This window comes from Macadamia integrifolia, chromosome 10 (genome assembly GCF_013358625.1).
Source record: "Macadamia integrifolia cultivar HAES 741 chromosome 10, SCU_Mint_v3, whole genome shotgun sequence".
NCBI lineage: Eukaryota > Viridiplantae > Streptophyta > Magnoliopsida > Proteales > Proteaceae > Macadamia > Macadamia integrifolia.
Genome location: NC_056566.1, coordinates 3,850,276 through 3,876,612, shown reverse-complemented (window position 1 = coordinate 3,876,612; position 26,337 = coordinate 3,850,276). Strand labels below are relative to the sequence as shown.

General features: G+C 36.9%; 1 protein-coding gene and 1 long non-coding RNA gene across 7 annotated transcripts in view; both read right to left on the bottom strand.

The window, feature by feature from the left end:
* LOC122092106 (exportin-7) overlaps window positions 1-7,451 on the bottom strand; it is a 67,646-nt gene extending 60,195 nt beyond the window's left edge. For all 5 annotated transcript variants that reach the window (XM_042662415.1, XM_042662416.1, XM_042662420.1 and 2 more), the window contains exons 1-8: window positions 7,184-7,451; window positions 6,493-6,560; window positions 4,987-5,073; window positions 4,712-4,864; window positions 4,542-4,634; window positions 4,263-4,322; window positions 4,041-4,162; window positions 3,878-3,965 (exon numbers count right to left, since the gene is read on the bottom strand). In XM_042662415.1, coding sequence (XP_042518349.1) covers window positions 3,878-3,965; window positions 4,041-4,162; window positions 4,263-4,322; window positions 4,542-4,634; window positions 4,712-4,864; window positions 4,987-5,073; window positions 6,493-6,560; window positions 7,184-7,436 — 924 coding nt within the window. In that variant the 5' untranslated portion in view covers window positions 7,437-7,451. The remainder of the gene's footprint in view (window positions 1-3,877; window positions 3,966-4,040; window positions 4,163-4,262; window positions 4,323-4,541; window positions 4,635-4,711; window positions 4,865-4,986; window positions 5,074-6,492; window positions 6,561-7,183) is intronic.
* Window positions 7,452-17,447: 9,996 nt separating this feature from the next.
* On the bottom strand, window positions 17,448-26,337 carry LOC122092449. 2 transcript variants are annotated; one of them, XR_006144135.1, is made up of 5 exons: window positions 26,199-26,337; window positions 20,876-20,964; window positions 19,892-20,736; window positions 17,912-19,335; window positions 17,448-17,715 (listed from the first exon to the last, which is right to left on the bottom strand). It is a non-coding gene; the product is annotated as an uncharacterized LOC122092449 (long non-coding RNA). The 2 variants fall into 2 exon arrangements; XR_006144134.1 differs by having other exon boundaries at window positions 17,449-17,715; window positions 17,806-19,335.

Sequence of the window (26,337 nt, the reverse complement as noted above, 5' to 3'; positions counted from 1 at the left end):
TTATAACATTAAACCCTAAATTGAACAGCGTGATTTTGTGGGTATTCTTCTGGCATGTTCATTTTCATGTCAGTTGTAACATCAACTTGAGTACCACATCAATGATGAGTCTCGCTTACCATACAAAGTCTTAAAAATGCAAAACAGGAAGAGTGTATCATTTTGGGTGGATTTTTTGTGAGACTAATTCAATGAATAGGTGTAAAATTGTCAAAATAGACAGCAAAAAAAGCGGTCAAAAAACCATTTTCCAGGCTTCAAAACCTGAGAAGTTTTGGTTTCAGCCAGGGTCAAAACCCGAAACCTAGAATCTTAGGTGTAATAAAAGATAACTACAAATGCAAATAGACCCAGCTTAGAATGACACATAGGAAGCTCAAATATTATTAATACAACAACAACAACAAAGCCTTATCCGAACTAAATGGGATCGGGTACATGGACCATTGCCCTGCAATTAGCTCTATTCGAAGTCATATGTGGTAAAGGCCTAGGCAATGCATGCCTTTTCTCACCTCTCCTAAGGTTATTTTAGGCCTAACCCTGGTTCTTTTAGATCTTTCAATTTGAATCAAATCACTCCTCCAAACTGGAGCATCTGAAGGCCTCTATCAAACATGGTCATGCCACCACATTCACATAGCTTATCATGTATAATGGCTACACCAAACTAATGTGGTCATTCCTTAATTTGTCCTTACTAGTTTTGCCACACATTCAACTCAACTTCCTCAATCTCTGCTACGCTTAGTTTATCTATATGTCGCTTCTTAATTGCCCAACATTCCGTACCATAACATCATAGCCGGTCGTAGGGCAGTCTTATAAATGAATAATGCCAATCACACAACACATAAAATAATCACTTTGTGGGATCTCCCCTTTCATCAATATTCACCACCTCATGAACCGTTCTAGTTTGGCTAAAGTTACACACTATATACTCCATCTGTTCTACTTATCTTACAACATTTTGATTCCAAAGTTGACCTCCAAAGCTCAACTTAGATTTCCTATTTTGTCTCATCCACCAAAACAATATCATCAGCAAAATTCATGCACCAAGAACCTCATCTTGGATGTCTCTAGTTTGATTAGATCATCCATGATAAGCGCAAACAGATAAGGGCTTGGGGATGATCCTTGACGTAACCCAATTGTATTGGGAATTAACTACCTCCCCCCACCCCACAATTCTTACCCTAATCACCAAATCATATATATATATATATATATATGTATATATATATATATATATATCTTTAATTATGTCCACATATTCACTTGAGACCCTGATCTTCATTAGAATATGCCAAATTAAACCTCTAGGGACCCTATCATAGGCTTTTACTAGGTCAATAAAGACCATATGGAGATTATTTTGCCCTCTCTACATCTTTCCTTGAGCCTCCCAAGTAAGAAAATCGCTTCCATCGTGGACCTTCCTAGCATAAAACCAAGTTGGTTTTCTGAAATAGTAGTCTCCTCCTTTCTCAAGTGGATTTTTATAACCCTCTCCTTAACTTTATAGTATGACTAATTATTTTTATGCCCCTATAGTTATTGCAGCTCCTTGAAAACAGCCTCTTCTGCAAAGCAGGGGGTAAGGCTACATACACTTGCCCCCCCCCCGACCCTGCAGTAGTGGGAGCCTCGTGCACTGGGTTGCTCTTTTTATAGTTATTGCAGCTCTAAATTGTGCATTTATTTTTGCAAATCATGACCGCAATGCCTCTCCTCCATTCAGATGGCATTTTCTTTGTGCTCATAATCTCCAAATATTATTAGTAAAGTTAATAAATCAAATCATCGCCATAAGTAATATTTCCAGTCAGAAAACCATATATGCTCTTCTATAATTACATTTGCATCATGTATTCTCATAGTTCTAGGTTTCGGAAATTTCAACCCAAATTTCTAGAATTAGCCCAAAAAAAAAATATCTGGTATTGACTAGGTTTTGGAAATTTCAACCAAGGTCGAAACCCGAAATTTTGAACCTTGGGTAATCTAACCATGGGTGTGTTGTGGGACATCTTTACCAATCAAGTCACAGTTATATGATTTGAACATACTATATTGAGGGAGCAGTGCGCACATTTTTCTTCCTTGTTTTACTAATATCCAGTTATCATAAAAAATAATGTATTAATACATCTCAAAGACAATAGTGGTCATCACTAACTGACTAATTCTTTTTCGCCTTTTTTTATTTTTTGGATGAATAAATAATTCAATATCAAATGAAAAGAGAATATACAAAGGGAGGAGTAGGGGGAGGCTAGCAATCAGCCATGCAAGAGGGGAACAAACCCTAAGGGGAAGAAACAAACCCACATCAAGGGGGGAAAAAGCTATCAGGGGGGAGGGGAAAAAGATAACGGTATTGGGAAGACGCCATAAGACAACAATAAACAATTCCTCGGGGAATCCCTTGGATTACCATTGGGGAGGGAACCAAATTTAGAGCTAACATCAAAACAGATGGCTTTCCAAATCTTTTCATAGGATCTATGGTTGGAACTCCATCTACAAAGATTCCACTCGATCTAAATGTGGTTGATGGATGCACAGAAGGCAAGCTTTACCGCTATGTTGCAAATAGAGGATCCACCAAAAGTCATGTCAACCCAAATACATTCTCTACATAGAGGAAGGGTGTGTCTACTAGAAGGCCACCAATGTCTAAGGACCCTCTCCTAGATGACAGAGGAGAAGGGACAAGAGAAGAGAAGATGGTCAACATTTTCAATTCCGTTCCAGCAAAGGCAGCAAGAGGGAGGACCTTGGATCTGCCGATAGAGAAGAAAAGCATAAGTAGGGAGGCAATTAGAAAGGGCACGACAAGCGGTGAAGCTATGATGGGGGATTTGGCCTTTAAACCAGACTACCTTATTCCAAGAGACACAGACCCTTAAATTGACAAAATCTGACAAAATCAACGCAGAGGAAGAGGAAATTTTGCCTTTGGATGTGGTAAGCCAAGAGATTTTATCTTCATTACCATGATGACCAGGAAGAATGAGGGGCAGGGTAGCCCAAATATGTGCAAGAGGAGTAGAGGGAGGGTCCACTAGAAATGATGAAAGCGACAATGGCATTCCTGCTAAGGCCAGAGGAGAAGATGGTCCTAGGACTGACTATGGAATGGAGAACACCAAAAAGGTGCCAAAAGTCGAGCCATAAGGAGGTCTTGGTGCCATCACCAATGGAGGAAGAAATGGTTCCAAGAGCAATGTGTCTAGTGCTTAAAATCTTACGCGAAACACAAGAGGCGTCAAACGGAGAAGAGACTATCCAGAGGGAGTCAGAACTGAGGAGATACGAGTAAACCCAAGAACCCAAATATTTTTGTGCTTGGTAACAATCTTCCAGATGAGCTTGAGGATGCTTGCAGAGTTGACCGCTTTGATTCTTCGAAGGCCCAAAACCTCCTTAAGATTTAGGAAGGCAAACAGAAGCCAAGCTAAGAGGGTGGAGGATTTTTTAAGAGTCCATTCATTTCCAATGGAAGAAGCTGAGAAGAGACTCAACCGCTTTGAATGTGGAGCGAAAAAGTACAAAAACCCCAAACCAGTATAGGTACATAGATTGGAGCACAGATCTGGAGAGCTCAAGACGGGCCCACATAGAAGCTGACTAAAATTGACAGTCCTTAATGGTCAGTTTGTGTGTTTGTCTGCATGTGTACATATATACTCTGCAAGCAACTAAGCAACAGAGAGAGAGAGAGAGAGAGAGTACATGAGCATATGCGTATAAAAAATGAAATGAAAATGTAAACAAGGTTTTTTACACAGATTCTACAGTGCAGTTCTCAATTTATGAATTAAATTTATATAAAAAAAAATTCTTTCCTACAGATCTACAGATATACCTGACTGTGCGACCTACTATCAGTCACATTTATTAACTGCAAAACACGCGCTGCAAGTTCTGCATCAATTATTTCTTGTGATTCCACACTGCAAGAAGGGGAAAATGACAATTAATACCAAGTTAAGTCTCGTACTATGCTTCAATGTGAAAGACTAACTTGCCTACAGCCAGTACACTGTTTGGTCTTAAGAATAGCAGCAATAATATGAACAATCCATGCAAGTTTCTCTTCGATCACAGAAATTTCACCATGGCCTCCACTAGCTGGGAGCTGTGCTTTTTCCTGCATAAATTAAAATAACATCATGTAAAAAATCAACCCAGTAGACTTTCAACAAGTTCTCAACCCAAATAAAGGTTTTTTCAAAATTCATATTACAAACCGTATAAGTTTGCAAAATAGGCTCCATAATCTTAATAATATATAGACTGCTGCTTTCATACTGCAACACAAGAAAACAAGGTGTCTCTTAGAAGGGAAAAATGGAAATTGAGGGACTAATGCAATTAAGAAGATTTATAACACCGATTTTTTAAATCAAGAGCTGAAATTCTCTGAAAGTGCATAAACCAATAAACACTTCATTTCCAGGATAATGGAACATAATCTGACAAGATAGGTTGAAAGAAAATAAGGCACAAGCCAAATTTAATGCCAAAACCTGGAATTTGCAAAGGAATGGAAAGCAATCTAGCTGATCCTGAAGAAGTTCAACATTGTCTAGTGGATTCTCTGAGTCATCTGGAAACCCAGCCTGCAAGAATACCAAATGTTAAATTTTTTTACCAAACAAACATTCTTAACATATGCATTGGATGCAAGGAACCATACCTGCACAGAATCAAATCTTGATGCAATAAAACCTTCAGTTATTTTAGGCACAAATTCATCCAACAGACTTGGTATGTCACCCTTCAGGTAAGGTACAGATGTCACCAATCTGGACCACAGCCCTAAAAGGTAGTACACACTGCTGCTGGCCCACTGATCGATAAGTCATAAAAGTAATCAATTATGCATGCAACAGAAGTTCTCACAAAGGCTTCAAGATTATATAATTTCAGACTTCCACAACTGCTTAAAAGGAAGAAAGAACACTAGTTAACCTGCCAGGACTGCAGAGACCTCGATGTGAACTCAGCAACTAGACGTATCCAATCACTATAGCCTTCCACATTCACAAGTTCTGACAACTGTTACATAACATAGTCATCAAAAGAGTGAACAATCATATAGCAAACTGTGCATATTTTCCACAGAATAGCAAGAAATAATTTACTTCACTTGTTTGTATTAACCACAATGACAATTTTCTACAACTTTTAATAACTTAAGACACTACATAGATCTAAGCATCAACTGGATGATGAAGAATATACAAATGAATCAGGAATGAGTCAAAAGAGAGTTTTAATAGCAAGGGCCAGAGGATTAGAAAAAGGAAAAAAAAAAAGAGCAATACTTAGGCTGCATTTGGTAACGTTTCAGAAAACCGTTTTTGGAGTTTTTCGTTCTATGGGAACAAAAAAACGGAATAAAGCGTTTGGTGCATTTATGGTGTTTCGTTTTTTTTCTTTTTTTTCTTTTTTTTTGGAACAAAAAGTGAAAAAAAAATAAAAAAAAAAATGCTAGAAACTAGAATTGACGGAACGACAAAAGATAGTTCCGTCGTTACAGTTTCATTCCAAAAGAAAAAAAAAAAGGCATTTTGACACAAAAACTGAAATTTCTGTTTTTGACACGAAACGTCGTTACCAAATGCAGCCAGTAAAGTGTGTTCTAGCATATAAGGTATAGGAATAAAGCTCTGGAAAACGATCCCAAAGATCTAGTTTTCTTGTTTAGGCTTCAAAAAAATGGATGGTCAACTCCAAACACACTTGTTAGTAGTAGAAGTATGATTCAGGATGTCATTGCTGAAGGGATAATGCAATGACATGAAAATCTGGTGCTGCATATAAAACTCGACACAGATCAGGCAATACACACACGCTAATCTTAGTACTTAATACCATGAAAATTCCAGTACGGAATTCAGCAGATCAGCGCTTTCAGATCCTGGTATGGATCAGCTGAAACACGAGATCTGATCGCAATACTAGAAACCATTATAAATATAACATTCTATTCTAAGACAGAACAACAGAATATAAGAATACATGCCACAATTCAAGAAAACGTATGAAACTTTCAAGCCTGCGCTTGTATTTATAACAGCATAGTCTGAAAATTAGACAAGACTATCACCATTTAAACTCTTTGGTTCTTTGTGTGACACTTCAGAGCTCTATGGCACATAATTTTTAACAAACACTTCTAAATAATTAATTATCTACAAAATGCTTCTTGAGCAAATAAATAATGAAATTATGCGCTTGTAGCAGTGGAAAGTTGAGTGTTACAAAATCAAAAAAGGCAGAAAATACTGATATATCTAAGCCTATCAACTAATATTCTAAAAGCATTTCTAATTGTGCAAAGATTTTTGGACTACAAAAAAGAACTTCCTATTCAATATAACATTCACACAAGTACAAAAGTAAAACTGCAGTGGCAAGTGGCCACAAGTTAAAGAGAGAGATTTCAGAGCCTAATTATGTAATGAATCTTACCTGATAATTCACTTTAAAACGACCAAGAAGACGACAATACTCATGGTAATTATCATGATCAGCAAGGCCTGATTTCCATTTGAAATAGATTACAATCAACAACAAAATAAGTACTTAACTGCAACATTACTCACCTAAATGAGGCATAGACAATCAGTAGATTGCAAACAAGGTGGGTAATGAAGTAAAAGTTCGAGCAGATGTATTCTTTAACTGGTCGGACATTATATTTGCCAGAATCAATAATGAAAGACTAACATTCATTGGAACAAAAACAAAGGCAATTATTGTTTTCAGATTCGCCAGAAAGTACCATCAAATATTTTAGTTCTAAATAGATTCTATTCAGCACACCTAAGGGCACAGATATTGTAATAGATCAAGAGGCAAACTTGAACTACACAACTTTTCAGACAAATATGGGAGAAAAAAATGAGTCCTTTCCAAGCCAAAAATTCCTTTAAATGTCAACCCATTATTCAAATTTATTTATTGCCATTTTCAAATCAGTGGCTATGGTTAAATAGGTGAAAATTTGCTACCACCAGATGGGATTATGCTGTCCTGGCAATTTTGTAACTCCATATCTCTCTAAAGTTAAAAGACTGTACTTCATTATCTTATAAAAAAAACAACTGGAATAATAAAAAATAAAAGACAACTACTGTAGTGTTGTAGAATGACAGATCACCTTGCCCAGTTTGCAAGATTTCTTTGGTTCCAGTCATTAGATGAGCTAGAAATTTGGAACGTTCAGCATCATTTGTGAATATGGAACGTCTTACAGAAGCTAGTCGCACTAAGCACTCTAAAGCCTGGAAGCAAACACAACAAATGACAAAGAGAGGTTTAAAAGCAGAAAGTTCTGCATGCAATGGAGTAACACTAAAGTTAAAGAAAAGGCACCAAAAACAATCATTAGATGAAACATCATGCAAAGACATTCAAAAAATCAGCAAGACAAATAAATTAGGAAGTAGAAAATTTCTAATTTTTCAACTAGCAAATATGAGAATGACTTTGACAGAGGGGCACAAGAAAATGTCCAAGATGGATGTAATGCCCCAAAGTTTGAAACCTTAGAACATATTTTTCTTTAGCCCCTTTAAATATTTGTTTTGTGCCACTTAAATTAATAGCTTGAGTGTTAGCCTAGTGGTAGTGACTCAAGTTGGTGAGAGTTTAAGGGTTCAAATCTTATAAGTTTTAAAAATGGAGGTAAAGCTAATTTAATGTCTATTTGGGCTTATTTTAGCAGAAATAAGCTTTGGGTGGGTTATATGAGTATTAGGCCTTTAGTTTCAAGTGTTTCCTTTGTAATGGGCCACTTTTATGGGCCTATAATATGGGTATGGGCAAGGAATACCAGAGTTTTTATTTCTTTACTTTACTTATTATTAAGTGTTGTAGTTGGACTAGATTAGGAAACTATAAGTCAGTCCTGTTTTTTTGAGTTTATTTCCTTGGTTATTGCAGTTTCCTAGCCAATTTAGGATTCCTAATGGTTAAGGATTGGGTTAGGCCTTTCCTTTGTAGTATATTTTTTAGTCTTCTAGATAAGTTTACAAGAGGGTCAAGCATTGTGCCCGAATTTTATTACTGAAGATTATTGCTGTTACCACTCCCTTTCATGTGTGCAATGTAACAAAATCGATGTTTGATCCGATTGGTTTATTTTCTCTACAAGCTATTGTGTTCTCCTATTATTATTCTCTCATTACTATTGCTGGTTCTTCTCTCTATTCAATTTCTGATTTCTGCTATCAACAAATAGTATAGTTATTCAAGTTCTTCACTTAAGACTCCATTTTCTAGAAGGTTGGATATAAGGTTTTCTCTAAATCAAGCAATTCAGCCATCCGATTGATCTGAAATACTGAACACATGTTCATCCCTTGATTACAACTTGATTCAAATTTGAGACAATTCTGACTGTCGGATCGTGTGATATTTTATTATTTTCAATTTAGCCCTTGCCTATTAATGAAATCTGTAAAATTTTGAGATCTGAATCTGTATTTCTTTAATTCCTTTTAATTTAGCCGTCAGATCGTGTTCATCTTTTGAGGGTTAGTAAAGCTACCCTAGAGGAGGTTGCAATTCAAATTTGGAAAGCATATGACCAACGGATTGGTAGTAATTTCAGATTTACTAAAATCTGGAAAATCCATCCTAAGCTAGAATTTTTTTTAATTACTCTTTAATCACTCAACCGATCATTCTCATCTTCTAAAGAGTGATAATCCGTGTCAAGGGGGATTGATTCCTAGAGGTTGACCTCAGTTTGAGACGATTGACTTTGACTTTCATTGATTTTTAATGAAATCCTACCCTATTGTAGGTTGTGATTGACTTGAGCATTCAAAACTCAGAGAGTTGAAGTAAGAGACATACAAGCTGAGTTAAATGCATTATAGGGGGTGTACACCACAAAGATGTGGTATATAGGTTAGGCTTGTATTTTATATGGTATGTTAATTATTGAATGTGATATGCTTTATTATAGTGTTTTGAATTGTACATGTTGCTATATGATGATCTAATTGTGATAATGTGTTCCATGTGATTGTGTAAGTGGATTATAGTAGGATTACACGACAGGTGTGGTTTGATTGTATGATGTGATGTTTGGTATGCTTATATCATTAAGATGTGATGACCTATGCTTACTTGAATTGTGTTTATGAGTGACATGAGTTGATGGAGGTGATTGATATTTGATGGAGATGAATATTATTGTATGATGTGTATTGATGTTGATTCATACTAGGAGATTTTGCCTATGATTTCACGTGTGTTTTAAAAGAAAGTGATTCTATGAAAGGTGATTTTGTATATAGGTGATCTCGTGTAAAGGAGATCTCATGTAAAGGTGATCTTGTGTAAAGGTGAAAAAAGAAAGTGTATGAGGGTAAGTAGATTTTAACTGCCAATCGGGAGGAAATGACCCGTGGAGCCGCGACAATTGGAAATTGGAGATTTGGATACCCACTATGCACAAGTGAGTGTCAATGGTGTACGAGGAAATGAAAAAGTGATTTATAGGTGATTGGCCGGCTTCTCTCTCAGATTATGGGCAATGACAGGCTGTTACCCTCAATGACAGCTAAAGAGTCTTAGAAAGGAGGTGATTTTTGAATCACAGTGTTTTTATTGAAAATACTATTTAAGGAAAACAAAAAGTGTTTATTTTAACCGTTGTTTTTGTTTGATTGTTGCTTTGTGTTGCACTCTTACTATTTTCTTTCTTACTGGGCTGTCGAGCTCATCCCATTATTTAACAACACAAATAATTGAAATGAAGCTATGCTTGGAGCAGAGTTCAAGGGCAACTTGAAGATTTCTTTATTGGTTTTCTTAGATGAATGTAGTAGGGATAAATTTGACATTGATAGTGGAATTGAAGTTTAACTGGGCCATACGTTAGATTGCCACCAGTAGGAGTTATTAGAGATTTATGACAATGGTTGATTATTTGGTTTGAAATTTGAAATTAATGAACTTTGTTATGAATGTTTTCTTGGTATCTATGGATCGCTTGATCAGCACTCGTGAGAGTTGTACCATCACCTATCATCTGGGTTTGGGTCGTGATAGTAAAACCCAGGCATTTGAAGGCTAGAGTAATTGTGGAACAAAAGCACATAAATATTCTAACAGGAAGAACAATAACTGGAGCAAAGCCAGCAGAAAGAAGTTTTGGATGAGAAAAAAAAAAGTGAAAGTAGGGAGGTCATCACACTATGACATGAGTTAATTGTCATTGGAAACACAAATGTTACGATTCCTAAGCAATTAGCACATAAAGTCGATTCTCTTATTTTATGTTAAATAATTTCTCTTGAAATCTGGTTGTTCCTTAATCTATCATTCTAGTTTTATTCTGGATTTCTGCAACCTATCAATCACATAGTATAGGGCTGTTAGGATTTAATTTCCTGGTTGATATCTGAAATTCCTTTTATGAAAATTAAACGGTTTCGAATATTTGCACTTGTATGCGGGTGTATGTACAATAGCCTTGCATCTCTTGAGATTTGAAGGTTCATTTATTTCATGAGAAAAGTGGAGTTCTATAACCTTTTTTGGTATATAATAGTTCGGAGATGCTAGCTTGATGTGGACCCCAACTTAACAAACTCCTCATTGAAACTTTTTGCATCTTCTCTTTTCAAAACTATTGTGTTGTTATGCACAAAGATGTGAAATGACTTGAGAGGTGTAAGATAAGTGGAAGCTGGAAAAGACATAAGTGAAATACCAATACTTAGTGGGAGCCGTAATGCATGTTGGACGCTTTGGCTTGACCAATCTATATGGTATGTCAAGTAGACAGCCAGCAACCTATTATAGTTTGTCGTTATGAGCATATGTCAAGGTGTCGCCTTTTTAAGGGGCTAAGCGATGGATGCCGTATTGTATGTAAGGAAGGCGGCTGCCTTAGGTTATAAGGCATCAAGAAGGCGTCGCCTAGGCAGCCTTGGATGCCATATATGGAAAGTCGTACGCCTTGGATACTTTTTTTTTTCCCGCTTAAATAATTCATTTGTATATTCTAATTGTAGTGTTTTAAAGTGGTGTGGTGCAGGTTTTAAAGCGGTGTGAGATGCATGGAATCACTCCTTAGGTGAACCAAAAAAAAAAAAAAGATTTAATAATTCGTTTGTAAATTCTAATTGTAGTGTTTTAAAATGGTGTGGTGCAGTTTTTAAAGAGGTGTGAGATGCATGGAATCACTCCTTAAGTGAACCCAAAAAAAAAAAAAGAAGAAGAAAGGGGGGGGGGGAACGTGAGAGCCCTATTTCATGTTTCTCTCTCTCTCTCTCACTCTCAATACTATGCTCCAGCCTCCAAGTCTCAAACCTAAAGAAGAAATTTGCTCCAACCTCCAGAATTGTATCGATTGAGAAGTTGGACTTGGCATTCGGCTTTCAGGTATGCTTCATCGATTTTTTTTTTCTCTCCTTGCTACAACTTCTTCTTTCTCGATTCTTCCCTTCTTTCTCGTTTCTGACTCTCTTCCTCCTTTGCTTCGTCTTCTTCTTCTGATTCTTCGTCTGCACTGGCAGCCCTGCTGCTAGTGCTTTTTTATTTTTTTATTTTTTTTTCTTTTCCCCTCTGGTGTTCTGCGACTGCTTCTTGTGGAGGCTGCCAATTCTTTCTATGCTTGTTCTTCTTCTCTGCTTCTTGTCCTGCGATGGCAGCACTATTGCTAGTGCTTCTTTTTTTTTCCCCCCTGCTGTTGTAGGTAGACGTAGACTGTATTATGATTGCATGATTAATTGATTGCGCTTTCTCTGCTTCTTCTCCTGCTAGTGCTATTTTTTCCTTGCTGCTGTAGGTAGACTGTATAGTGCATTAGATCTTATTATTTTTTAGATTGTATAATGCATTAGTGGCAGTGCAATGCTTCTTCTCTTATGAATTTTTTTTTTTTTAACTACTGTTGTGTATTACTACTGTTGTGCATTAATGCAATGCTTCTTCTCTTATGAAATTTTTTTTACTACTGTTGTGCATTAGTCTCTTATGATATTTTTTTACTACTGTTGTGCATTAGTGCAATCTCTTATGAATTCTTTTTTACTACTGTTGTGCATTAGTGCACTGCTTCTTCTCTTATGAATTTTTTTTACTACTGTTGTGCATTAGTGCAAATCATCTTCTCTTATGAATTTTTTTACTACTATTGTGCTTGTGCATTAGTGCAATGCTTCTTCTCTTATGAATTCTTTTTTTTACTACTGTTGTGCATTAGTGCAATGCTTCTTCTCTTTTTATTTTTTATTTTTTATTTTTTATTTTTTGTTACTTGGTTTCTCTTGTTGTTGTTCCTTATGTTTGTGTAGTTTATTCAAATAGATATGGCTCCTAGTGGTAGTGGCGGGCCTACTGCTAGCACTGGATCTAAGCAAAGATTCAAATAGGAAGGCCAAATCAAAAGACCCTGGGTGGAAGTATGGATATTGGCCAGATCTTAATAATAAGAACTTAGTGCGATGTACACTTTGTGGAAAAGATGCCAAAGGAGGAATCAAAAGGCTTAAGGAACATTTAATTGGTGGGTATGGAGATATATCAAAGTGCCCAAAAACAACTGCAGCAATCGCTAGAGAGATGCATGAAGCTATCATACTAAATCAGAAGAGGAAGCCAGATGTCTTTGATGAGAATTATACTGTTGATCATCAGCAAGGAGAGGATTTTCGTGTAGAGATAGAAAGTGGAGGGGAGTTGCAGTCTGGTGCACCAAGGCCCTCAACTATAGACTCCTCAAGAATGAACCTTATGCCAAGCTCTGGGACAGCTTCCAAAATGAATAAAGCTAATGTTATTACACTAGTGGCAATAAAAGGCCCAATAGATTCTTATCTTTGACGGACTCCAGAAGAAATAGTTGGTGAGAGGAGGTCTAAAGGTTCTACCCAGCCAACAATACAGAGCAGCTTAAGATCAAATGCAGGCAGAAAGAAAACTAATGAATACGTTGCAAAATGGTTTTATAAAGCTGGCATCCCATTCAATATAGTCAAGTTAAGTTAAAACCATTGCGCAGTTTGGATCAGGATATAAGCCTCCTTCTTATCATGAATTGATAGTGCCCTTGCTACAGGATGAAAAAGCTGAGATTGAATGTATCAAGAAGATATATGAAGATTACTGGAAAAGGTACGGGTGCACTCTTATGTCTGATGGGTGGACTGACAAGAGAGGAAGACGATTAATTTCCTCGTCAATTGTCCATTGGGGACTTATTTTATGGGCTCTGTAGATGTATCCAGTGAGTCTCAATATGCAAACATGTAATTTCAGCTACTTGATAGCAAAATTGAAGAAATTGGGGAGGATAATGTGCTACAGATAGTTACAGACAATGCAGCTAATTATGTTGCAGTTGGTAGAATATTGATGCAAAAACGGAGTAAGCTTTATTGGACTCCTTGTGCAGCTCATTGTTTGGATCTCATGTTAAAGGGTATTAGCAAGTTGAAAGCTTATAAAACAACAATAGAGAGGGCAAAAACAATGACAAATTTTATCTAAAGACATTACAAACTTGTTGATGCTTTAAGGAAAAAAACAAATGGGATAGATCTGATGAGGTCTGGACTTACAAGATTTGCTATCTCATTCTTGACACTACAAAGTTTGTATAAGCACAAGAATGCCTTAAAGCAATTATTTGTATCTGATGATTGGAATAGTTCTAAGTTGTCCAAGACAGAAGCAGATAATAGAGTATTTGATACAATACTTGCACAAACATTCTGGAACCGTGTGCTAGATTGCTTAAGAGCATCCCAACCAATTTTAGTTGTCTTGAGGTTAGTAGATGGTGATGAGAGGCCTAAATTGCTTGAAGTTTATTTGGCAATGGAAATAGCAAAAAAAAAAGGATAAAAGTAAATTTTGCCAACAAAGAATGGTCATGGAAGGTGTAAGCAATTATTGAAGACCGTTGGGAGATCCAAATGGATCAACCTTTATATGCTGCTGGCTTTTACTTAAATGCTAGCAAATATTTTGACTACATCAATGATGAGAGACTCCCTTTTGAAGAATCGTGTAAAATACAAGATGCATTCATGGCAGTTATTGAAAGAATTGTGCCCGACTTAGCTATGCAAGACAAGATCATACGTGAGTCTCAAATGTACAAAAAATGTGAAGGTAGTTTTTCAAGGACTTTGGCTATTAAACAATGTACTAAATAATTTTTCTCTTTTTTTTTTTATTTTAATGAGTATTTAACAATATGTGTATCTAATTTTTTCCTTATATATATAGTCTCTTGGTGGAAAACACATGGATCTTCAGCCCCTACACTTCAACAATATGCAATACGCATATTAGGCCTTTGATGCTCCGCTTCCAGTTGTGAGCGCAATTGGAGCACATTTGATTTTGTAAGTATTTTTTAAATATTAGTTTGTAATTGTACCTTTTACATCAATTTCTTGACTTAAATAAAGAGGTATTTATGGATTCAGATTCACACCAAGAAAAGGAATAGACTAGAACATCAGTGCTTGAATGATCTAGTCTATATCCAATATAATCGTCGGCTTCATTCAAGGTTCCAAGAAAGAAGGGAAAAGGGCAGCAATTATGATCCATTAATTCTTGATGAAATGAATTGGAGTAATTGATGAAATGAATTGGAGTAGTGAATGGATAACAGGGGAGCAAGAAGATGGAGATTTAGTCCATCCTAGAGACGGTCTCACATGGGGAGATGTTGATCATAATTTTTAAGGCGGTAAGGCGACGGAGGCGTTTGAGGGTCTTTCGGAGCGCCTTAGCGATAAGGCGGGCATAAAGCGTCGCCTTATTGACTAAAGCGTTCCTGTGTAATTTTTTTTATAAAACCAATCCATTTGGCTCAAATCCTAGTTGAATCCTATTACTCATATATCAAATAAATATTAAAGGTTCATATTCATACCAATGTAAGATATTCATCAAGAAAACAAATCAATAAAGTGAATAAACTAAGTTCATCTTCATCAATCGTCAATCATCAATCATCAATCATCAATCATCATAACATATTAACATACAATATAAATACATAATTATGAAAAAAAATTATAAATATAAAGAAAAGAAGACATAAAAATACAAGTATTTATTATACTTACCTCTATGATGCCAAAATGAGTGCCTAAGCCCTAAGATCATCCACTATATTTCTACTCCTGTCAATGAAGAATGAAGCTCACCGCTGCCGGAGCAAAATGGTCGCCTGCCGGAGCAAAATGGTCGCCTAGATTAGTGGTTCTTCCTTGTTCCTTGATTCCTTTTCAAAGCCCTTTCTTAAAACCCTTAACAAAATCCAAACCCTGTTTGTGAATCATGTTTTTGTTTTATTTGTTTTGGTTATTTTTGGTGGAGTAAAACTGATCCCATACATATCAAGTGTTAACAAAATCATACACCTACCAATAAAAAATCTATATTTGGAATACTCATCAAGTAATTTTTAAATGTGTTTAAAAAAAAAAAACCCATAAGGAGCCACTTCACGTAAGGCGGAGCACTGCCTTACCATCTCTAGACCGCATCAGTGCCAAGGCACTTGCCTTACCAGTGCCTTAAAAACTATGGCTGAGTAGTAGTTTAATTCTTCAAGTTTTATTGGGGTCTAAAGGGGTGCACTAAAACAAATATTTTAATTAATGGGGGACCGATTAAAGATTAGTATTTATCTAATAGTGGTCGTTATAGGGATCTTGTGGGCCCCATTCCTTAGTTGTCATAGATAAATCTGAAAGAGTCCTATTAAATATAATTTCTGTTTGGGAGTCTTAGTAGTTTAACAAGATTCATCTATGAATACTAAAAGTAGTTTCTAAGTTTGTTTAATTATTTAATGTTTAAATAAATCACATGCCTCCCTTAGTTATGGAATAAAATACAGAAAATGGGTTTGAATTCGAATTGTATAGCCAAGAAGTCTTCCTTTATTCTCTCTTTCCACTCTTCAGTGATTGTTCATGGGTAATGTTCACAATCCCAGAAAACCCCCTATCTGTTCTCTCTCCTGCTTGTTTTCTTGCCCCAATACTTGCTACTAAAATCAGCAAATTAGCGAGCCTGTTTCAACCCTGTTTCAGGGAAATATTTAGATTTGGGCCTACGGAACAGCCGATCTGATGTCTAATACCATGACTGGAAACTAGGATTGGCTGGCTGCATCACATATATTCAAACATGTACACAAGGGCACAACAAAGTAGGGGAATTCATTGTGGACTTACTATTCCCACCTTCGGTTAGAATCTGAATAATACTTAATATGAAGTGTGACTCTACCAAAATCCAAAATAATAACCCCATTAATATCCAAAATGGTTATGGTCTCCAAGACTGTCCCCACCCGAAAAAAAAAGTTTCCAAACAACGAGGCAGTAACAGTATAATAACATCATTTTCAGAAGAAAAATATCTTTTCAAGACTTGCAATTTCCTTTGACTTTAAGGCCTTGCAGGCGTACCTGAGCTATGACAATGATAAGCAATGAATGTAGCTACACTTGATCTCAGGAACACCCAATACCTTGTAGGTGTCTTTTTCCTATCAATCAGCCTCAGCCACCCTCTCTTCACTCTCTATTGTTTTAACACTCTTCAACCATGGAACTAGGGGTGTCAACCGGTCGGGCCGGTCTGGTTTCGGTCGGGCTTAATCGGGCTTGAAGACTTTCAAAGGTTACACTGTGTCCGCCCATTTAACTAATCGGGCTTAGTTATTGAGGGCATGGTACACTTTATATTCGGTCGGTCGGTCTCGGGCTATAATCGGGCTACCTTAATCGGGCTTTAGTTAGGCCTTAACCGGGCTACGGACATGTTTAATGTTAAACGGGCTTTAACCGATTTTTAAACGGACCCTCTTTAAAATGTGCTCTTATATTCCGGCCCACTCATGCAAGCCCAAAAAAATGACAATAAATCAATAAATGATACAAAATATAACCATTATTTAAAATGTGAACATGTCTTTTACTTTTTAGTTTTTATTCTTTAATTTATGGGGTAAAATAGGTATTCTACAATCATTAAAGGGTCGGGCCAAGTCGGTGCACAATAGGCCGGTCTCGATCGGGCGTTATTCGGTCGGTCTCGGTCGGGCGCCCGACAGTCCAAGTAGCAAAACCGAGACCGACCATTTATAAACGGGCCGGGCTCAAGCCCGACACATTTAATAAACGGTCCGGGCCGGGCCGGTCTATAAACGGTAGGTCCCAGTCGGTTTAGTCGGGTCGGGCCACGAATTGACACCCCTACATGGAACCATCAACGTGTCACTGTTGTGGTTTCTCTCTCTGCCTTTACATATTATATATATATATATATATCTAGAGAGAGAGAGAAAGAGGGGGGATACCACCACGACTGCAGGACTCAGCGGCCGTACATCTTCTTCTAGCTTAGCTCGTGGGCATTAGATCCAGAAGACTTTCAACAACATTAAGTTTATAATCCTTTGTGGCTTCGTTACTATTCTTGTCCTTCATGCCACCATTAGCGTCGGAAATCTCGCTGACTATGCCGAGGATGAGGGCAAGACTAGAAACTCATTGAGGTACCAACTGATTGTGATACCGCTTCAGTCTACTCCTGAACTAGACTTCAATGGCTTTGCAATCCACCCCTTTTAAAGGAACAAAGTCTTTGCAACTCTCTATGAAATCATGTCTAGGCCTCTAGGGTGAGAACCTGCCAAAAATAGTGAAGCTGACTACCACTTCATTAAAGAAAAACAGGAATACTTGCTTATAGGAATTAATAAAAAAATGTTAATGATACCTTGTCATAATATAGATGCCTTGTCAATGATACCTCGTCAAAATAGTCAGTTAGAAATAAAAGAAACCACAATAAAGAATAGGTAGACTCTGGTCACTCTACGTACCATTCAAGTCTTCATCATCTGAGCATCCATCATTCTATGAGTTTACATGTTCAGGACTTTCAGACTAGGTAATGATTTGATTCACCCTGGATGCTTCTTTTAAAGAATTGACCCCACCCACCAGTTCTTGAACTTTAGCAGGAACAGATGAAGGTGAATTTCTGTGAGCCCTTAATGGTAAGCAAAACTCAAATTGACTCAAAGGAGTGGCTTAAAGGCTGAAAAGCCTGAAATCCTTGTTAAGATGAGAAACCACGAGGGTGGAACCACCATGAAATCATAATTTCCTCCGGATGTCAGCTTAAATTGGTAGTTTGCAAACTCTACCCGAGCTATCCACTTTTGCAACTGTCACAAAACCCTGCTTTAAGGTCCATCTCAAACATAAAAAATTATATACCCATCTCAATTTTACAAAAGATCGTAGAGATCTCTAGTTTCTAAAATGCAACGATGCACAGCTACTAGAAAAGACCACTAGGCTGAGGTCATGAAGTAACTAGATGTATTTTGTTAGGTATTTCTCTCAACAAGGTGTAAAGAAATCAGTCATCACAAAATTGAAATGAGAGTTAAATTAAAATAAATATCCAGAGTCTCAACGAAAGATAGGAGACTAGTTATCTCACTAATTTAGCTCTAGCTAAAATTAATTATTCCTTCAGGTCCAGAATCTGCTTCGAGAAATTACCTTCTTTTTATGAAATCATGATGCATAAAGAGGCTTCTTATTGAATTTTTAGGTAAAGCAACACGAAAGAATAGTGTAGCTACTTTTGGTAATTTTCAGTCAGTACAGGTACCATACAAACTCGATAAATTTATAGGCCATCATTGGCGAGACCTATCATGATCAACCATATAACCATCACATTCCATGAGCTGAGCAAGCTTGTCTCACTTGAGTTGAGTCTAAGCTTTTATTTTCAGCTTATGATCTGAGAAACAACCCAAGATTAAGCTCATTTAGCAATAGAGCCTGCAGCTCGAATTAGTGTACATTATTGTATTTATATTTTATGCTTTATAGACAAAATCTAAAAACAAGATCATCATTGGTAGAAGGTCTAAGGTTCAGGATGCTACATGGGCTTTTAACATTTGGAGCTCGGTCAACTCAACCTGTGTACAGGACTTAGGTGAGCAAACCAAGCCTGAGATGAACCAATGGAGTCTTCGATAAGCCAAGCCTAATCTCGGGAAGCCAGGCTGTCTCAGCCCTGATTCAAGTGGAAGCCTAGTCCCAAAATGACACAAAGGTCATAGTTTAATAAATTTCACGCCATGATCATGCTAAGTTCCATTTAAAGTACCTGTTTATGACAAAATCCCTCCGATTCCTTGTCCTCCCAACATTATATTGTACAAATACCAGCATCTTGCAGTCTCTTTCTCAACTCTGCATGCAGAAGGCAACCAATCCCCTGAAAATCACTTACATCAATCAAAAGTCTTGGGAGATAGAACGTCAAATGTATCTGAATTTTCCCTAGAGTAGAATACACATTGAGAAGCAAAGCAAAAAGGATGCCTATATAAAAATAAATGTATTCTATGATACACTAATCCTATCAAATGCATACATCAGAACAACCTTATCTGTGCATTTCAAAAATGGAAATTCACTGTTTAATGGAAACTAAGATAACATGAAGAGAATCTAGAACCATCCAGGTCTCAGTTCAAATGTTGTACATGAGCATTTGAATATCTCGCTTTAAAGAGATCTCTTTTTAACCTTTTATCCCTTATTACCTCTCTTGCATCGTTGGCAAAATTTTGTTCAAAAACATCAATTCGAGTTTAAAATTCAAAATGGAAGTTTGAAACAAAAAGAGCATCTCTTTGATTGACCATACAAAAATCTAGCAGCGACATAAACAAATCTCAATAGAAGATGGCTATTATAGCAGAAAATTTGAACAAAGAATAACCATTCCAAACACGTGGGATAAATGGAAATCACAAATAGCACTAAACCTCGTTCCGGGAATTATCTGATAAGTTATTGCAGCTATCACCTGTATAGAGAAAATGGGAAAGAATCATGAACAACCTTAAAAACCATGAAAATCTACAATTCCTTGACTAACATGATTCATTTGCTTTTGGTAATATATGCAAATCTACACCACATAATTAGTAGGCGGATTCTTCCGCTGAAATGCAGCTAATGGTCCTATAAGGTTCATTGGCTCACTGTTTGAATGGACAAAACAATATGCAATGAGGGATGTGCCCACATGAAAAAAGTTTGCTTTCAGGTGACCAAAAGATGAGTTCTAAGGGCCAAGACAAAAGAGACTCATCATAGAAACCCCTCACATTGCCTGCAGTCAATCCTACTTTACTTTCCTATTTATAACACCCTAATTTCACATCCAATGCATCACACCCTAAGGAAGAAATTTGAGCACATTCTGCCCCAGGTTCATAAGAGTTAGGTGGAACAGCAGATGATGCACAACCCTCAATAATATACAAATGACTCGTTGAACCTTTCATACTATAGGAGCTGGGACGAGAGGTTAGGTTTGGTTTGGTTGAGTACTTCCCATCGAAATTGTACGAATGATGCAATTAACTGCCTGCAGCCGCATATTAGAACTGTTTTCTGGGAACAAAAAAATTGGAGCATAAGTAGCCAGGTACCTTTTAATATCTATGATCCAAGGTGAGTATAAAAAAATCTCGTTCTATACATCAAAAGATTTTATTTAAAATAAAATGGAAGGGAAAAAAGATTAAAAAGATATTTGAATCCAGTACTTACCTCTCCTGGTCCTTTGACAGAATTTGTTTTGAAAAGCAATGTGCAGTATTTTCTGCAGAGTTATGGAGCAGAAAAGGTTTAAATAATCAAAAGCTATGTAAAAGGTAATTACAAAGAGCTAATGAAAGTTTGTCAGCTCATCCATTTCAAAAAATGCTTCTACAATCAGTTACAATCAATTAACAGCTTACCTCATGAACCCCAAGAGGGATAGCTCAGTTGTCGAAGACCAACTCCTCACAATAAAGAGGTCAAGAGTTCAACTCACCTTAGGGCCTACCTATTAGAGAAAAAAAAAAGGCTTACCTCATGGTTGAAGAGTACTAAGTATCTTGAATTTACTGGAAAAGCAGAAAAAGAAGCACAGATAATAATTAAGATCCATATTTACAATATGCTTTCCAACTCTGTTTTGCCCAGGTTTAGGGCTTCAAATCTTTATTTCATGACAATGGCATTGCATTTGAGTTGAGCATGCACACATACATTGAACTTCATGCCCACAAGCTAGAGCCTAACTCCATGATGATGAGCTCATCCTGATCTGTAAAACAGTGGGCTTATGAGAACCCTAGATTCTCTACCTGTAAACAGCCATTGGACAAACAATTTTGTAAACCCTTCCAGATTTTGAAGACAATTTCAGACTTCCTAATCGAAGTGGAATAACCTGTTCCACAATGTCATAAGCTGCCATGTTCAATAATCAAAAGGGGAAATTGCCTAGATCTACCAAATAAAAAAAAGATTTACAAAATTAGTAGGTTTAAATTATATTTTACCATAACAGGTTTCAATGTTGAAAACATTTACCAAATCCCCATAAGAGTAGAAAGAGCTAAATGAATAGCCTGAAATACCCCTTGCGTCCTTCTCCCTCCTTTCTTTTTCTAGTTCCTCCGACCAACAACTCCCGGTCCCACCCTCCCTCCTGCAAACCCACCTAGCACCAACTCCACCACCACCCAACCCTCCATCCCTCTCCTCTCCTGCTCTCTCCCCCTACCTCCTCCCCTCCCCTCCCCGCCCACCATGCTTCCCTTCCTCAATAAATCATCAAAAAAAGGGGGGAAACCCCAAATAGAAAAATCCCCACTTGGACTAATGGTGCTCAGTGACTACTTAACCACAGCAATCCCCACTTGTTCTTCCATTCTCCTCTCTTTTATCTATTATTTACTACTTAATAGCAACTCTGATCACCGCCCATGACCCAACTTCTCAGTTCACGCCAGTAGATGGAGTCTAGAGATCATATAATATGCATCCAAGCAGCATATAGATTAGCCACCACAGATGTAGGCACATTGTGGGGTAAATTTTATCAGGAACTAAAACCATTTCTTATAGAGAAAGAAACAAACTGTTTAAGACAAAGTCATTCCAAATAGAGAACATATTTAAGCAGAGGAATCCCTGATACACAGGTACTGCCCCACAGTAAAATGTAATAAAATTTATTTAAAATCTCGAGTAAATCTGTCCAATACTCTGATCCTAGCCTGATTGGTTTCGGCGTTGATCGATCTCGAGACTGATCCGAGATTTAGAAACTTGTACCTAGGACAGCTCAACAAACAATTCACCAAAAAAAAAAAGAGTGAGATTGTGTCATGTTGAAGTATAATGATAGTTTTACTCTTTTTATCCATTATTTTATTAATTGAGTTCCATTTGTGCCCCTTCCTATATTCTTTTATTCTCCTTTGTCCTCAATATCAAAACCCCTTCAAGTCTATCCCCAATCAATAAATCCCGATACCCTATGTGTCCTTTCTCCTTTGATTTACCATGTACCAACTTAAATATTGAGTTTAATTGCAGTTTTTCAAATCCTTCATTACATTGTGTTTTTTGCCAAAACCAGCGTAAAACCCCCACGCCAATCCTGAATCCAATCTACAACAGCATGAGGTAATGAAAGTCTATTGACACTTTCATTCAGAACAAGTTCGTGCTCGCTGTGGAAGGCAACCGTGGCACAGGAGGCTATTCGTTCATTTTCCTGAAATGGAAGAAATCTATTCCCAGATTGCAGACAACATTCTATCAAACGATCTAGAACCTGCCGACACTAACACAAATGCTACAATCCTTCAGTCATTTTACGACCCATAGAACCCAATTTAGAGTTTTAGACCCTAGATCACATCAGTTTGGGGTTGCAATTTTTTAAAATTGGTACTTGCATAGAGTGATGGTTGTTATTGATGTTATTGGAGAAAATTTACCTAGATTTGTTTAAATATGGCCGATCCAGTATTTTCTTTGTTATCATGCAGTGAATTGAGTCTCTTAGAGTAGTCTTTTTATTTTATTCCCTTCATTGTACTAAGACATCTACTCTTAGAGCCTTCATTGTAAAAACATCTACTCTTAGAAGTATTCCTGCTTAAGAATACATTACCTGCTAACTAAATATAATTAATAAAGATAGTAGCCCATGATAGAACACAAGGTGAACCTATCGTGGCTCAGAAATTGCTCCCTCTGTCCCTCTTCCTCTCCTCTCTTCTATTTGCAACTACTGGTTTCAGATCCTGATTTGTTTCAATAACATTCTGAAATGAAAGTGTGAGGACTAATGTGATAATATATCCATCCTATATGAATTAAACCTGAAAGAGACACCTCAAAATTTTCAAGACAACATCTAAACATAAGAAAGGATTAGCAGTGCAAACAAAAAGTATCAAAACTATAAGTTCTAGTAGCTAGAACCACTATGTGAATTTGTGGGTTCTTACGGAACTGCAAGGGATAAAATGGTAGAAGTAAAGTGCATTTTCCAAATTGTAACTTTTGAGGCAAACCTTCTTAGGCCTAAATAGATTAGCCAAAGAGAACTACATACCACGGTACTTTCATTATATGACCCATGAGGTTAAACCGGAATCCATCATCCTGTTAAGATAGCATTCATCAAACAAACTCTAGAATAGATGTCACATTTTGAGTACAAAAAGGCATGGAATTGCGAGCATCTAACAAAGGCATTAAAAGAAAACAAACTTGTAGGGAATATGCAACTATCTGGTCTAGTGATCCTCTCCTAAGACTATTTCGATACAAGAAGCTATCTTAACCCCATGGGGGTAGCCGAATTGGCAAGGGACCTTCGCCTCAGAAAGCGTGTGGTTCTGAATTTCGACTCTTCTTACCTCCTTGGGGCATTCACATGGGGGTATTTAGTGCTCTTCATTGCTTTCAGTGAAGGTTGAATGGTTCTCAATCAACCCCGGTATGACCCGGTCCATGCGGTTGTGGGGTTAGTATGGTCCCGCGGGACTAGTCAGGCCGAAGGCCTTGATAAACGACCTTAGCAAAAAAATAAATAAAGATACTATCATATGTTCGTGTATTCCTTCACATCTACTTCTGCCATGGTTGAAAGGATCACTTAAAAGACCTTGACACAAATAAGACAAAAGTTGTATTGATGGGCATTATTTCATACTGAAACATTTCATGTCAAAGCACATTAGTTCCTCTGCAAATAAAACCAATACACATTGCTATCTAAGTATCCCATTACATGTTACCATATCAGCTTTTATACCTGCAAGCAAGGAGCAAAAAAAATAAATAAATAGATTTTGCATACACTTGCACAAATACAAAAGAAACACACTACACAGGCTCTTCCACTCCCCTCCCTCAATAATTAAACCACATTACAAAACTCTAATTCCTGGTCCAACACAATCAGCAAAGAACCAAGATATAAGGTTAATGGTAGAAATCCAGAAGCTTGAAGCCCAACCTAATGAATTTGTAACATTTTAAGGGAACAAAATAAAACAAAGACCAACAACAATTAGCAATTACAACCACCAAAATTGGAGGCTACTACAAAAGCACCCACAGCCTAAACAAACAGGTATCGGCTTCCACTACATGAAATTCCAATTGAAACAGAAAAAAGAAATGCCCCACCCCCTTAAAACCCCATGAAAGTAGTCAAAATTTAATAAAGCAAGAACAATTTGAAAAACCATAATTCATACTTAACAACTCATTCTTGAAGACGGGTGCCCTCTTTTCTCTCCAAAGTCTACCGTAGATAGCCAAGAGTAATAAAGTAACAAGGTCATCCACAAGAGCTGAATGGCGTAGATGTCCCACCCACTAATAAGATATATCAGCTTTCTTCGAATGCTCAGAAATCACCACAAAAGGCAAGGAAGGATGACCATAACCCAAGGATTATAACTAATTCATCAGTACAAGAACATAAAATGGGTAACCACTTTTCAATATTAAAATTGTTTTCAATTTAATCAACCTTCTGTGAATTCAACCAAAATTTGTTTCATAACCCACATGTCACATCAACTGATGTGTCAAGCTGAACAAAACAAAAACATTTAACTACACGAATATGTTAACCTCACAGATTCTGAGTATCAGTCAAATCACATCTAAAAATAATAATTTTTCCCCTTTTAATTCCCCTTATTTATGAGTTTCCCGACAGCCACAATTCTATGTAATGTATTCAGACAGGACAGTTAGTGACCTGCAAGGTCGTTTCAGTGAGGTTAACAAAACCGTAAAGCTACTCCCAGGTATGGTTCCAAAAGTCGGATTGGATAGGTCAATATTGGCTGGATCGGATCGATTTTGTCCTTGAGTGATCCCTGATCCTGAGTCTTGACCAATTGGATCCTAATATACAGATACTGCCCCACAGTAAAACGTAATAAAATTTATTTAAAATCATGGGTAAATCTGTCCAATACTCCGATCCTAGCCTGATTGGTATCGGCGTTGATCGATCTCGAGACTGATCCGAGATTTAGATACTTGTACCTAGGACAGCTCAACAAACGATTCACCAAAAAAAAGAGTGAGATTGTTATGTCAAAGTATAATGATATTATATAATAAATGTAAGACTCCACCACTTCTTAATGCAAGGAAAATGGAACCTGTGAAAATGCTACAATACTGGTTGCCAAATTAGTTATCCTCCATCTATCGTCCACATAAATTTTCATTGGCATTTGCATAAATCAATAAGGTTGGTTAGAATCTTATTTGATTAGAACTCCATACAAGACAAACATATAAGTATAGCTAGATATGATGTTAAAGGTGTTAGAAGGCTGTCATGAGAGGAGAAGGAAGGAGGAGTCTTACTAGGACTGATGTCCTGCCAGTAATAGACTGATTAAACTACTAAGTTTTATTATCATGAGCTGACACATAATTAACCTAGAAAAATTAGAGACCTATTTTATATTGGAAGAATTATAGGCAGTTCGTGTTTCCATAGTATTTTAAATGAACAATAAACACAAAGATATCCAAATGAGAAATGGACATAAAAAAACAAACTGATGAAATCTGAGGGCAAAGGTGAAATGCAAGCGTGCTCAGGCAGACATGTTTACTTAGGTGAAAAATCAAATGTCCTAATAAAATGGATAAGCATTTAATGAATTAACTTTTGAGTTATAGCTTTACTCAGCTAAAACACAACCAACACTCTAAAAGTCTAATGATACTCACTGTTTCTATGGGGCATGAAACATATCCAATAGGTATATATGATTATCCATTAAAACTTCAGATTATGTCACCTGAGAAAGAATAAATATGGAAAATCAGTTTCATGGGAATAGGAAGCATGTAATAATCATAATGAAAC